The sequence below is a fragment of the Triticum aestivum genome, chromosome 5B (genome assembly GCF_018294505.1).
Source record: "Triticum aestivum cultivar Chinese Spring chromosome 5B, IWGSC CS RefSeq v2.1, whole genome shotgun sequence".
Classification (NCBI taxonomy): Eukaryota; Viridiplantae; Streptophyta; class Magnoliopsida; order Poales; family Poaceae; genus Triticum; species Triticum aestivum.
This window is the reverse complement of record NC_057807.1, coordinates 406675261-406689632: the sequence shown is the minus strand read 5'-3', so window position 1 is coordinate 406689632 and position 14372 is coordinate 406675261. Positions and strand designations below refer to the sequence as shown.

Here is a 14372-nt window from a genome sequence, read left to right as displayed (position 1 = left end):
AAATTCTGGGATGTAAGAGTGAGAACAAAATGAATTAGACAATTTTTCACGTGGTGTTCCACCTTGTTTTAAATGTTATTTGACATGTGACACTGTAATTTGTGTTGTTGCTATATTTGATGGACTGGCAGTATTTTCGTGAAGTTCTAATCAACTTAGAAGTCTCATTTCGGAATTTGAAATGGACTGGTCAAAATCGAAGCATCGGTAGGAATTATGAACACATCGACGGATTGAAATGTGGAAACCATCAAATAATGCATTTTTAGTGATGTAGGTTTTCCGTAATTTATCATTTTTTTCGTGCAGTTCTTTTGAATTTTGATTAAATTATAGTCAAATTTTATACTTGCTATCAAAATAAAGTCAAATTAGAAGCCTCATTTTGAAACAAGAAATTTAGTGTTGGTTTTCAAAATTTCAAAATAGAAACCTTATTTTATAAAATTAAAAACAGTGTATTGATTTTCTTTAAAAATAATTACTATTATTCGGGCAAAATTAATAATTTTGATCAAATGCTTGTCAAAATAGGAATCATTTTTTTGAAGCATTAAAAATGGGTGATATTTTGAAATCATTCTATCTTGAAAATTGTTGATTTTGAAATATGAAATAGGCATGTTTATTTTAAACAATATATAATATATATTTTGCGCTGAAATTTAAGCGTTTTGGTCAAAATAGAGCCCTCGTTTTTTTAGATTTGTAAATATCATGCTGGTTAAAATAGAAACCTCATTTTCGAAATATGAATAAATGGGGGTATTTCAAAATCATGCTTTCTTGAAAAATGTTGGTTTTCAAATCAGAAATAAGCAAGTTCATTTTAAATAATATATAATACTTCTGCGCTGAAATTTCAGCATTTGGATCAAAACAGAACCCTCATTTTTAAGATTTAAAAATAGCATGCTGATTTTCATATACTTTTATCATTTTTTACGTGCAAATTTGTAATTTTGATGAAATTCTGGTCAAAATATGAAACTAACATGCAATCCATATGAAAAAGGGTTGAATTTGCTTTTCAGGAAATTGCATCATTTCGAAATTCTACTAAAAGAAGAAACACCATTTTGACATTATAGTCATATTTTTTGACCATATATCAAATGTTGGGCAAAATTCTAGTCCGAATATAAATGTTGGATTGAAATTTTGATTTAGCGTCTCGTGATAGCATATTTTATATTCTGGTGTGAAATGAGCTGAATGTATTATAGCCCTTAGTGAAGTGAATAAAAAATAGCAAAATCGCAGTATTGATTGCCAAGCTAGTACATTTTGAAGGAGGGTAGCAGGATGGTTACACTACAGGTCACATATATGTACATTTACATGCCATGTAGGTCACAGAATACAAGGTGGATGATCTTTATATATAGTTAGACCCAAAAGTTGATACTACCCCCCCCCCCCCCCCCCCCCAGCCCAACACAAATTCCTGAAGGAATTTTTTTAGGAAGCATAATTAGAACAAAGTATTCTCATTAGTCCCTATTAACATGTATACTTTGCTTCTGCCCCTGACATTGCATTCAAGCTCCGCCACGGTACCAAGTTCATTAGTGCATAACACCTACTGCTAAACACATTAGTTCATACTGGATACTACATACACATCCTAATCTGCCATTCAATCAGGGTTTATCACATGGGCCAATGAAGCATCAGACCAGTGGTCATGTTGACCCGAAGGAACCTGAACACAGTCTTTTCATCTTCTTTTTTATCATGGCGTCCTCGACAACTTTTTGCCAGTTCTGCATCATGATCGCACATCTTTTTAGAACCTTTGAAATACGGCTACAGACACAATAATGCGTTTATACAAATAATCCTTTTAGAGCAACTTCAACGAGCCGATCAAAACGGACGGCGATTTTGTTCGATTTTTGTCTGTTTGGGTCGGCCGCCCGCCCGGCGTACGTCCTGTTTTAGATTTGGGTCGGCAGTGCGCCCAACGTGCCGACCTATATCTGCCGGCGTGGCCGACTAGCCGCCCTATTTCAACAAATAGCTCATTTTTGCATTGCTTTTGCATTTAAACATATAGTCAAATAACATAGTTTTAACCGAATAAAATAGCATAGTTTTATAAGCCGAATACAAGTAAAAATGGCTCACATAGTTTTGCAAGCCGAATAAAGAAGATTCATCTATTGGTTGCCAACATGAGGTCACATATGCTCAACCAAATCATTTTGCGGTTGCATGTGAGTTTCCCAATCACGCATATCATGATGAAATTGGGTGAACTGTTCAAACGTTGTCGCTCCTCCATGCTCAGGCACAACATTCTCACCCTGAAACTGAAACCCTTGATCGTACAGACGTTCCAGGAGCTCATCTTCTATGATCATATTGTGCATGATCACACAAAGCAGTCATCACCTACCACAATTTCTGCGTGCTCCAGGTATTAGCACGATACCGAACGATGCCCCATCGAGATTGCAAAACACCAAAGGCACCTCGACATCCTTCCTAGCACTCTCTTGTTCTTGGTCAAATCTTTTCCTCTTCTCTCCAACGGGGTTGGGGATTGTCTTGACAATAGTGGTCCACTGAGGATAGGTACCGTCACCCAGGTAGTTTCCTTTGTCGTAATTGTGGCCGTTGATAGTAAAGTTCACCGGCGGGCTGTTGCCTTCGACAAGCCTAGCAAACACCAGCGAGCGCTGAAGCACGTTGATATCATTGTGTGATCCGGCCATGCCAAAGAAAGAGTGCCAGATCCAGAGATCTTGAGACGCCACGGCCTCTAGTATGACAGTGCAAGCCCTGACATGGCCCTTATACTGCCCTTCTTCCACTTCCGGTGCATACAGTCTATGTTGCCAAGCATCCCTGGGAAGCCCCTGCTGGCATTCATCACCAACAAACGGGTTGTATCTTCAGGAGTCGGCTCTCTCAAGTACTTAGGGCCAAACACAGCAATAACAACCTTGCAGAACTTATACAGGGACTCTAGGCATGTAGACTCACTCATATGGACGTACTCATCAATGAGATCACCGGGCACTCCGTATGCAAGCATTCAGATTGCGGCAGTGCATTTCTGATAAGAGGAGAAACCAATCTTTCCAACGGCATCCTCTTTGCACTCGAAATAGTCATCGTGGCCGACCACCCCCTCTCTAATACGGTTGAAAAGATGCCTACTCAGATGGAAACGGCGGCGGAATTTTTGATATTTGAACATCGGATTTGTTGTATCAAAGTAGCCCCTCCAAAGAAGGAGATGCCCGCTCTCTCGGTTGCGATTCAATGCCGGAAGGTGGCCTGGAATGGAGCCACGGAACAATGGTCGTTGGCTATTGAGGTGGTGATGGACCAACACGACGGCCAATATCTCCTCCTCGTCGTCGGACGACGAATCGTCGGAGTCACAAAGGAAATTGTGAAAAAAGAACTCGTCGGCGGAGTCCATTTTGTACCTTGGCAAACTGCCGAACTGCTTGCGTACGTCGATGAAGGAGACGGCCGACGAAGGGAGTCGCGGCGCGCACGGACCAACTAGCTGCCCTGCCGGCGTCTGCCGGGCGTGCGAGTGAGGGCCTGGCCGGGGCGGCAAGGCGGCTTCTTGGTCGCGATCGCGGCTGTGTCGGGGGGGGGGGAGCGGGGATGGGAAGCAGTCGGTTCCCTAGCGGCAAGACGACGGTGGCGGGCAACGTGGGAGGTGGCGGCGTTGCTAAGCAGATGTTGCGGCGCCGGCAGCTGGCAGAGTCACCGGAAAAATGGGCAGCGGCGTCGGCGACGAAGGAGGTGGGCGAGGGTTGCTGTTGGATGGGGGAGGCCAATGTGCCACCGACCAGCGGGCCCGGGGGAGGAGAAGGCGAGCGCGCACGCGTCCGTCTCGTGTCCTCGTCGACGCAAATCCGGCTTAAAAATGGGCCGGGAATGGGTCGTCCGCGGACAAAAAGCGGACGCGAGTTCATTTGGGTCGGCACGTTGGGCCGACTTTTGTGTACGACACAAACGGACGGCGGCGGATAAAATGGGTCGCCCCGTTGGAGTTGCTCTAATCTCAGGGTTATTGGCTTACCGTGATGCTATGTGACTAACTATGGACAAATCGTTATCTCATGTAATAGTTGAGTCTGATTGTCAAAACCTTCGCAACTTGTGGATGCAAGGCGATGACAGGTCCGTAGGATCGCAAGTTTTCAGAGAGATGCGGTCTTATGTCTCGAGTTTTCAAGGATTCAAACTTGTGTACACTTGTATAGGAAGGCCAATGTGGCGGCTCACCTTTGTGCTAGACACTCCTTTTCCTTACATGTTAATCAATGTACTTTCGATGTAATCCCTGAGTTTCTGATTGAGGCTGTTCAATCAGATATGATCCGCTTGAACTAATAAAATGCGTTCTAAAAAAAAGGGTACACAATGCAAGAGTTTGACCGTAAATTATCCAGTGAAATTCAAGAAAGACATGGCGTAGTTGCTGTTTTCAGAATGCCGTTTTAAAGTGCAAAACTGTACAGATAGCACTACAGAGTTCGCTGATCCAGAACATAGTTTGGCCAGAACAAGTCAACATTACTGATAAAATACTTGGATTTAGGATCATAATTTTTTAAGCTCCGTGCTTAATCTTTTACTTAATATGTTCAAGACCCTCAAAGCCTACCCGGCCTGACAACTTTAGTTGAATGATATGATCCCGAAGCAAACCTTTCCAAAATACCTCTAGCTGGAAACTTGACCAGACCACAATCCAACCCGTATGAAATGGGATAAGCAAGTACAATGTGAAGGCACTCGAGCGCATCAAAATTTGCAGTAACGCTCAATCAAAATCAAGGGAGCACTCGTAGTCATCACCTTCACGAACTTCACCGGAGGAACTGTACGCGAGATGATCACCCTTCTTCATCTTGCCACCAAGAAAGCTCTGGGGATCCTTGTCATCATGCTGCACCCTTCCGGTTACCTCCAGGCACAAGCCATTCTTTCCGAGTTTCTTGCTCTGTTTTACCCTGTCGGTTCTCGGCTTCACAGGTCCTGTTTCAACGAAGACTGGTTGCTCTCTGATCGAGGGGCTGGGCTGTATGCGTTGAACCTGATGCTTCTGTTCTAGTGGTCTCATGATCCCTTGGTCAGATTCCGACTCTGCGGCTTCGTCCTTGTTCAAAATTACCTGCAGAAGATACTTGCAAAATTATATCGGCATCGAAATGTTTCTTTTCTTATTGAAAGCTTCCAAACTGTGAATCGAGCCTGCAGGAACAAGTTACTACCTTACGGCCCACCAAATCAAATGTGACCGTCACTTTCCCCTTTTGTTTTTCAGCTGCATCCTGAGCTTCGTCGTGCACCTTCTTTAGGTTTGTCTTTTCCTGAAGCGAGAAAAATAGAGAACTGCGGTAAATGTCTTTGTATATATCATCCAATTAGAACAACTTGATTTTCAATATCCTCAAAAACAGTCACACGACATCCTATCATTGTCTAATCCATCAAATTACATCTTTTATCATATATACGCATAAAAATAGATGATATATGCATAATTTTTAGGAGTAAATGACTCTAGAGTTGATTGCTGAAATGGGCTGATTCTGAGCACTAAAGAAAAACACATTGCATAAATAAATCCTATAAAAAATATAAACATAAATTTTCACATTATGGCTAGGTGTTGTATGCAAATTTCGGTTAGCCTTAGCGCAGTGGTAAAGCTGCTGCCTTGTGACCATGAGGTCACGGGTTCAAGTCCTGGAAACAGCCTCTTACAGAAATGTAGGGAAAGGCTGCGTACAATAGACCCAAAGTGGTCGGACCCTTCCCCAGACCCTGCGCAAGCGGGAGCTACATGCACTGGGGCTGCCCTTTTTTTTTAGCTAAACAGCTTTCGGTATGACTTAATAACTAAAATAAAGGACAGTGAAGATCAACAAATAGGAAAGAATCGGAATGAGTGGATATATATGAGTATAAGCCACAACGGATGAGACGGATGGAACAATGAAATAGAAACAATCAAACGTCGATTACCTTAGATGAGAGCCAGCTATTTCCTTCCATTTCAAAATAGTCACTTTGGTCATCATAAACTTTAGTTCTTGCCGCAGAGTTTCTGTCATAGTCAACAAGCCTCTTTGCATAAGCTTCAGCTGCAACTTCTGTGTCCGAAAGAGGAACTCCAACATCACTTAAACCCGCATATGTACTACCTTCCATCAAGACAAGTGAGCCACAGAAACTACATGGTCCCTCGCCCTCTTGTTCACACACAATTTTTCCACATGATAAACAGTTGCTAACAAGATTGTGCAGCCGTGCTTGGCATGAACAAGGTTTCCCCTGCTTGAAGACAATAGAGCCCTTTGCTGCCTCAGCAAGGGAGATGGCCTTTCCTCCCTTCTTTTTTGGACCTCTCTTGGAGGCAGCATGGGTGTCAGCAGCATCTGATTGACTCTTGGAACTCTGACTAGAAGAAGATGCTGGATCTTTTTGTGTACGTGTCTGTTTCTTTGTTTGGGCAGTTGCTGCATCAGCAGATGGCTTCAAATAAGGCTGAAGATTAGACGACTGCGAGCTTCCAGCTCCTTTTGAGGGGTCAATGTAGCCCCTCCTCTGCAAGTACTCCTGAATGAGGTCCTGCGCAGCTTCTGCTCCAACAATATTCTGCAGAATTGAACACATAGAACGATCAACATTTTACTTCACCTAAGTAACAGTAGTTTCCACATTCATGGCGTGTGCATAATATAAAACATGATAAGCTGATAAACAGTGGTGTCACTCAGAAGATGCAGTCTGGAGTATGTACAAGTACAACTCCAAACGAATTAAAAAAATGGAACTAGAGCTCCTTTATAGCACAAAATGGCCACACATAAAATTCGAGAAAGCCATGCACAACACCCAATTGAGAAAGGTTAATGCAACACTACAGTGACATGGATGTCAAGGGCACACATTAGTTTGACGATGATGGTATTTGGGCTGAATATGCCCAGGTCATCCTTTCAACTATATTCGAGATGCTCCGCAATAGATATGCAGACGCACTGCCAAACCAATAGTCAATGTACATGCTCACAAGAAAGCAAATCATTTTCATCATACACCACAATACATGTGTCGATCAGATCAGCAAGACAAGGGCAGGCTAACCATGCACTAGTCTAAGTTTCCCTTAAAGATGTGACTACATCTCAAGCTCTACATTGCCAGCGAGCATGCATATATTAAGTACATAGAACGGATAAGATGCTCAAAACATACTGACAACAGCACATCAGGTTGCAGAATGGAATTCATGATGATATGGTTCTTTAAGCACCATGTTCTCCACTAGCCGCATACAAGTCTAACATGACAGCTTTGATCATTCATCAGTTTAAAACTAACAGACAACCCTCAACCAGAAATAGCAAACTGCCAGTGGCACAATGCAGCAACTAGACTATCGAAACTACTAGTAACAATTATCATCAAGCTCTGAAGGTTGATCTGACGCGAAACCAATCCTAACGTCAGCCAAATTTACTAAAAACCGCACAAACCCTAATCTGAGAAAACCTCCCACCCGATGCAGATCAGGCCGCCGCGCCAAACAAGCGCGCACGCTCAACAAGCTCAAATCAGAAGGCCAAGCGCGACGCGATATGGGACATGTGCTGTAAGTTATCGTTCCGGTGACGGAGGGGGTGTGGTGGGGGTACGGACCGCGAGGTAGTCGGCCGCGTCGGGCGGAGGCGCGAGCTCGCAGAAGGAGACGAGGCCGGAGATGAGGCCGTCGTCGAGCTCCAGGGCGCTCCCCGTGCGGCCCCTCAGTTCCTGCAGGGCGCCCTTCAGCCACTCGCCGGACGTGCTCGCCGATGCCGCCATCGCCGCCGCCGTTGCCCACGAGCGCGGAGGTCTCGCAGTAAAAGAACGGGCGTCTGTCTCTTTGCAAATTGGACCCCGAGTTATACGACAAATAAACGAAAGGGTCTCCACTCTCCCATTTACGTTTTCTGGCTTTGCGCTTGCATTTTATCTAATTTACAGGAAGGTCCCCACCTTATCCCCACGAGGCCACGAGGCCGTGAGGCTTTCTTCCACAGCGAGCAGAGAGAGCAGAGGAGTGAGAAGCGCGCGCCCTTTCCGATGGCCTCCACGTCGTCGTCTCCGCTCTCTCTTGTCCTCCTCCGGCCGCTCCCATGCAGATCCCTCCTCCTCTTCAAGCACAGGAAGCCATTTCCCACCCCAAGAACTGGCCGCCTAGCAGCTTCAGCAGCAGCAGGAGCTCAGCAGCGGTTGCTGCGGCCGCCGGAGTCCGGCCAGTGGAGCAGGAGCTCGAGGAGCGGCAGAGACTTCGCGTGCTTATCCTACAACAATCCGCCCCCGCCTTCCAATAAGGTGATGCGCCACCGCTCCATTTCTTGATGCCCTAGCACTGATCAGTATCAGTTGTATTCCTAGCAGGCTAGTGGCAGTGCTTCCCTGTCTTGTTGCTTGGTGCATAGTTTAGCTTCTTGAAAAACAGAAGAACTTAGTCTAAAACATGTCGAATGCGTCCCAGCGAAAACCCTAACACTGTTGGGCGGCGGCCGCGCTCACGGCGCCGTTCCCTTCTTGAAGGCGCCGCTTTGGGAACCTTGGGGTTGGGTGACGCTTGTGGGTGGTGGGCGACGGCGGTGGTGCGGCCCTTTCCTAGCATGGTTTTACGTCTGTTGCTTGGAGATGGCTCGGTCGGGGCCTCCGGCTGGCGTCGTGGTGGCGTCAATGGCGGAGGACCTGCCAAGGCTCGCGTAGGTGGAGGTCGTCGTTTGGCGTCGTGGTGGCGTTGATGGCGGAGGACCTGCCAAGGTTGTCACCTCAATATGCTTTGAAGATGGACCAGTGGAAGATGGCGGCGACGACACATGTGAGTGCGTCAGACCGGTTTGAGCCCCGAACCCGGCAGATGGCTCGGTCGGGGCCTCCGGCTTTAGATATTAGGTTTAGGTGAGAGGTATGGCTATGTGGCCCAGCTTGCACCCCTTCATCATTTGGATAGGAGTAGCTGCAGATGCCTCCAAGATGGCGGATTCAGGCATATTGTTGTTATACTTTTTAAGGTCCTCAAGAATGATCAATAAAATGGCCGTATGCATCTCCCAGATGCAGAGGCCGGGGGTCATCCTCCTTTTCGAAAAAAAAATGTCGAATGTGTCAATAGAAAATGTGTCGGATGTACATCAGTAATATTATCTTGCCATGAAGCATTGGTGAACTCAAGTTGGACTGAGAATATTCCTGTCTTTCTGATGTTGCCCTGCTGACAATCAGACTTTGTTGCATTATTTGGATGCAAGCAGGATTCGAACGAGTGGCCCATCCTTCGCCGGTGGGATGTGCCATGGGAGTGGCAAACTGTTGTGCTCAGCATGGTGGGCTGTGGAGTAAGGTACTCTTATCCTGCACGCCGGATGCTTATTTTCAAAGGAGTATCTTTGTATATGCATGCTGGCTGTGGTTGGTGATGCCTATCTGCAGTTTTAGGCATGGTTAACCCTAAGAAAGTATCCTGAGTGTTCTTTAGACAGCTTTGCTCTGACAGGATTGGTTGAGCAGTCGATACTGCAATATGTAGGGTTTTCAGCCGCGGGGGCAACTATAGATGAGAAGGCAGAAATACTGTTCCTCGGACAACTGTATGGATCTATTCTTGCTTGATACTTTTTCTGGTAGTTTTTACATATGAAAGGATGGATATTGCCCATTTCAAAATATTCAATTATGTTTATTTTTGTTGTCTTATGCAGTAGCGTGACTGCTGTTGTGCTTGGTGTTATATTTAGCATCACCAATACCTTCCGACCATTCCCTGATGATGTCTTCCGTTACGGTCAGGACATTATCTTATTCATATGCTTTTAGTTCATTTGATCTTGTGCAAAGAGAGTGGTGCATTCTTTCTTGTAGACTAATTTTTTTCAACTTTCAGAAGTGCTGTCGGTTATTTACTGCAACTGGAGTTTCCTTGTAACTATGAATTTAGGAGTTCCTCTTTTTCATGAATGCTGCTTTTAACACTTTAGTCAAGGTCAAAGATTATTTTTGTGATTTTCTGTTAGGAAGTAAGTTGACACTGTGTTTGGGACTAAAGGCTTTGTTGGTGTTGTTGTTGAAGTAAGTTGACATTGTAATTTTGACCTTTCAGATGTCAAAGAACCATTCAAGCTGCAAAATGGCTGGCTTCTATGGGCTGGTATTGGCCTCTTTGGTGCAGTCATTTCCATTGCTTTAGTTGGAGCTGCCATGACCTATCTGAATGGTGCGCCTCCAGAGAGAGAGGTCAGGCTATATGCATCTAGCAGACAGACTTTTCTTGTGCATCGTCATCGATTAACCGTTGCTCCTTACACTTCTGTCACCTTACAGATTTACACTAGTCTGACTCCATTCACCTTTAATTTGCACCCCGAGTTGTTCATTGAAAAGTAATATGGTAAATAAAGCATTTTGTTGGACAGTTCAGAATATGCCAAATGTAAAAGTTCTTCCTAAGAATCTGCTTTGTTTTCATATGGATAATCTTTTGACGTATCTTAAGCCCACTTGAGCCTTTTTTTTTTGACAACTAAGCCCACTTGAGCCTAGCTTTATGTAATCACTTTTACTCATGCAATACTAACTCAATATATTCATAACCTGAGACTGTTTTATATATTCTCTGTCAAAAAGAAAGATTGTCCTATACTTTGGAGTTAGTACTTAGTACGAAACGATTGTCAAATCAAAAGATACATTTGCCAGAACAGAGAGCTATGTTGTTAAACATTTGGAAACATAGATTCTCTTATTTTCGGTTGACAATTGACTTCTCTGAGATGTTCAGAATTTTGTATACCTATATGTTGTACAACTACTGCAGTTAACCCATTTAATGGATACTATTACATGACTACTGATCTATTTCTGGACTCTCTCTTTGTTATCGCAGAAGGACTCACTGGTCCTTTTACTGCCACTAATTGGCTCATCAACTCTCAGGTAGCATCTCACTAGCTTTTTTTGTTTTACTTGCCGGCTATCTATACACCAGGCTATCAGAACTTTATTTATTTTTTGAATTTTAAAATTGCTAGCACTGCCTATTTGGTGGGGATTACTGGAGTTCTAGCACCAATTCTGGAGGAGACTGTGTTCCGAGGATTTCTAATGGTGTCCTTGACTAAGTGGTAAAAGTTGATATTGTATTTATTTTTCTAGAGCTTGCAGTTTTGCATGTCGGTGTATTGAATAGTTTGCTTTTGGTACAGGTTTCCTACTCCAGTTTGCGTGATTCTCAGTGCTGCTGTATTTGCCTTCGCCCATTTGACACCTGATCAATTCCCACAACTGTTTGTACTTGGTAATTTTCTAGGAGATTCAAAACTAATGTGGAAAACCAAGTGAATTCCATTTTTGCCATCTGTGCATGAACATACTTTGTTGCCGACAAACTTTGCCATATGGTCCATGTTGCTGTATGGGATGCTGCTGTTGGGACTTCCCCATATTGGGGCAAACCAGCAGCGCATGGCACCCTGCCACCAGTAGCGAGTCCAGTCCGCGCATCTTTAGGGAAGCTTCATGTTAGAGATAAAGTCCCCATATCAGTCTATCTGGTAGCAGGAAATTGGTGGTGAGGCAGCAGTTCAGGATAATTAGGAAAGACGTCATATAGGACTTGAATTAGTTCCCAGTTAGTCCCAAATCTTAGGGATCAGATTAGGTGGTAATTATCCTGATGTGAACAATATTCAACATCAGCTGTTGTGTTTGTTACATCTGGTGTAACCGTTATGTGGTATGTTATAATTGTGGTCTTCTCTTCTAAAGAAAGAAGCCAAAACTGGCTACAGAAATATGACAGACAAAGCTGTTGCGATGAAACAAAGAACAGGCACAACATGCAACATTTTGTGTAATTCGGTCTGAGGACTACAATCTGTCAGTGGTGTCTTCTTCAGGACAAATTATCAGTTTTACCATTATGTTGATACAAATTTTCTGAATGTTCCGCAGGTGTTGCACTGGGGTTTACGTATGCTCAAACTCGCAATCTTCTAGCTCCTATTACAATACATGCATTTTGGAACTCGGGAGTTATACTACTGCTAACCTTTCTTCAGGTACGTCTTATCATCTGTGTCAGTAATTTGCTGGATGAAAAATGCTAAGGAAATTATGAGTTGATTAACATGCAGAATATTGCACATGAGCAGGGGCAGCTAATTCATGTTCCCTTCTTCCTATTATGTAACTGACATATGATCTTTTATTGCTTCAGTTGCAAGGGTATGATATCAAGGAGCTATTGGGGGCGTCTTGAAGTCTTTATAACCGTCCGGATTTTAGCTTTGTGCATATCCTTGAGTAACTTCTGCAAAAAGATCTGGAAGAACAACGAGCTTTCCTTTATTCGACTGCTTAGTGTATGATCTTACTTGGTAAGGCACGCAATGTATGGTCTATAAGATGTCTTACAAAATATGATTATGTATGGTTCCTTTCATACTACTGCCAACCTACGTGGTGGAAAATGTTCAATCATACAAATAGAAAATACGGTTATTGCTATAAGAAATGCGTTGTACTTGTACGTGGCTTTCAGGTTGGCTCAATTAATGGTTCTTCCTTGCAAGTGGGCAATGGATGTTCATACCATGCTAGGTGCATTAAGTAAAACTTATACCAATAAATCTATCTCACTGGCATTATCTATTATTTTTTCCTATGGGTGTACTGTGTGAATGGAGGGAACTGCAGGTATGCACCAAGTTGTTCTTTCTTTGCTACATGATTGACATGCTCTGGCTTGTCCTATCTAGTAACTTCTTTTGAGTAAAGAGGTTGATGTTAACGGCTTCATTATACTATCGGGAGGTCAGATGTTGCTTTCTCGGCCAGTCCATTTCAGCCAAAAAAAAATAGGCCGTGCAATGTAAGTTCTGTAGTGTGCATGGGCAAACAAATTATGAGGACGCATGAAAAATGCTCCTTTTAAGATAGTAAATTAGCAAGATATGTGTTGCTGCCACCACATATTTGCTCAAAAGGGTTGTAGTAAAAGGAATGCATAAAAACTGGAGTTGATTTTTCATTTCCTTTCTAAAAACTATCTGATTCATGGCAGCTCTAATGACTCGTATTTAACCAGCTTTGCAAATGCGAATGTAATCCAGGGCCAGAGTTGTTAAGATGAAATGGTCAAATTTCCTTTTACATTTCACAGTAACTCAGTAAGTACTCCCTCCGTCCCAAAATTCTATGACAAATCTATGACAAGAAGTTTGGTAACTAGATATATCCGTATCTAGACAAATCTATGACAAGAATTTTGGGACGGAGGGAGTATCTGTTTTTATATGCTCCTAAGATATAAGATATGGAATATCTGTAAGCTCTCCGATGGCACGCTTTGGCTGCAAATTTCCAGCACTATAGCTTGACGCACATTTGGCTTGATAGTCCCAAAGACTCAAAAGCTGGGACTCCTTTTCTTATCAAACAAACAGAAGATACAACCCTCGATACAAAATCTAGCACAGGTTGGAAGATATGGTACCATAATGTAGATTGCAGAGTCCTAAACATGCATTTGTTGGTGTGTGCTCTATTTTTAGCAAGTTCACAAAGTTGGAAAAGGAAAAATCCAACCCGCAAATTAGGCAATAAAACAAAGATAATGCCCCTTTGGCAAGAACCTTCTGGTGCTCCAAGAACTACAAACCAACAATGCGACAAGGACATCGAGAAGGTATGCGTTTGAAGAGTTCAACCCAAACCATCTCCCAATGTGGATCATGGTAGAAGACAAGAGTTGTGAACGTGATCATGTTTTGTTTTCAAAAACATGGAATTGATTGGGTGATAATATCCTGCCTGGAATTGGGGAGGCATGGGAAATTTCTGAGTTCTTTTTGGTACTAAGCTATTTGTAAGTTGTAACATGGCCAAAATCTTGTCTTTAAGCCGTTGGCATGATTATTATGTCAGCTGATTCAGCGCAGGAAAGATGATACAGAAAGTAGCATGGCAAAAAAATGGGGATACCTTTGACAGAAAGAGAGGCTTTACAAGATCATGTATGACCAAGTCATCATATTTAACTATGCTAACTGTGATACTTAAAAACAGGATCTTATAAAATAATGAGCAATGAACTGTATACAATTGGTGATGAACCAGAACATACGATAAAGCACTCAAGCAAGCTGAGATTGATTCTACGACAATGACTGATTGTGAAATAAAAGTTGATATATATCAATATATGCGACAACAGTTTGCAGTGAGTTATATACGATTCTTGGTAGAAAACTGAAGGCAATTACACTGCTAAGGCTATCATTGTCAGGAGATGACGATGATTATTTTTTAATGACATTAACTGGGAT

At 43.1% G+C, this 14372-nt stretch overlaps 2 protein-coding genes across 2 annotated transcripts; one reads left to right on the top strand and one right to left on the bottom strand.

Moving 5' to 3' along the window:
* Positions 1-4548: 4548 nt before the first annotated feature.
* Positions 4549-7940, bottom strand: LOC123112128 (activating signal cointegrator 1). The gene is made up of 4 exons (XM_044533051.1): positions 7687-7940; positions 6007-6639; positions 5250-5348; positions 4549-5149 (listed from the first exon to the last, which is right to left on the bottom strand). The coding sequence occupies exons 1-4, from the start codon at positions 7846-7848 to the stop codon at positions 4799-4801; spliced, it is 1245 nt and encodes a 414-aa protein (XP_044388986.1). The 5' UTR covers positions 7849-7940; the 3' UTR covers positions 4549-4798.
* Positions 7941-8028: 88 nt separating this feature from the next.
* LOC123112130 (membrane-embedded CAAX protease MroQ) lies at positions 8029-12593 on the top strand. The gene is made up of 10 exons (XM_044533053.1): positions 8029-8361; positions 9303-9391; positions 9531-9638; positions 9750-9832; positions 10148-10281; positions 10931-10980; positions 11076-11168; positions 11250-11341; positions 11998-12104; positions 12263-12593. Exons 1-10 carry the CDS (start codon positions 8110-8112, stop codon positions 12302-12304), a joined length of 1050 nt encoding a protein of 349 aa, XP_044388988.1. The 5' UTR covers positions 8029-8109; the 3' UTR covers positions 12305-12593.
* The last annotated feature ends 1779 nt before the right edge of the window (positions 12594-14372 follow it).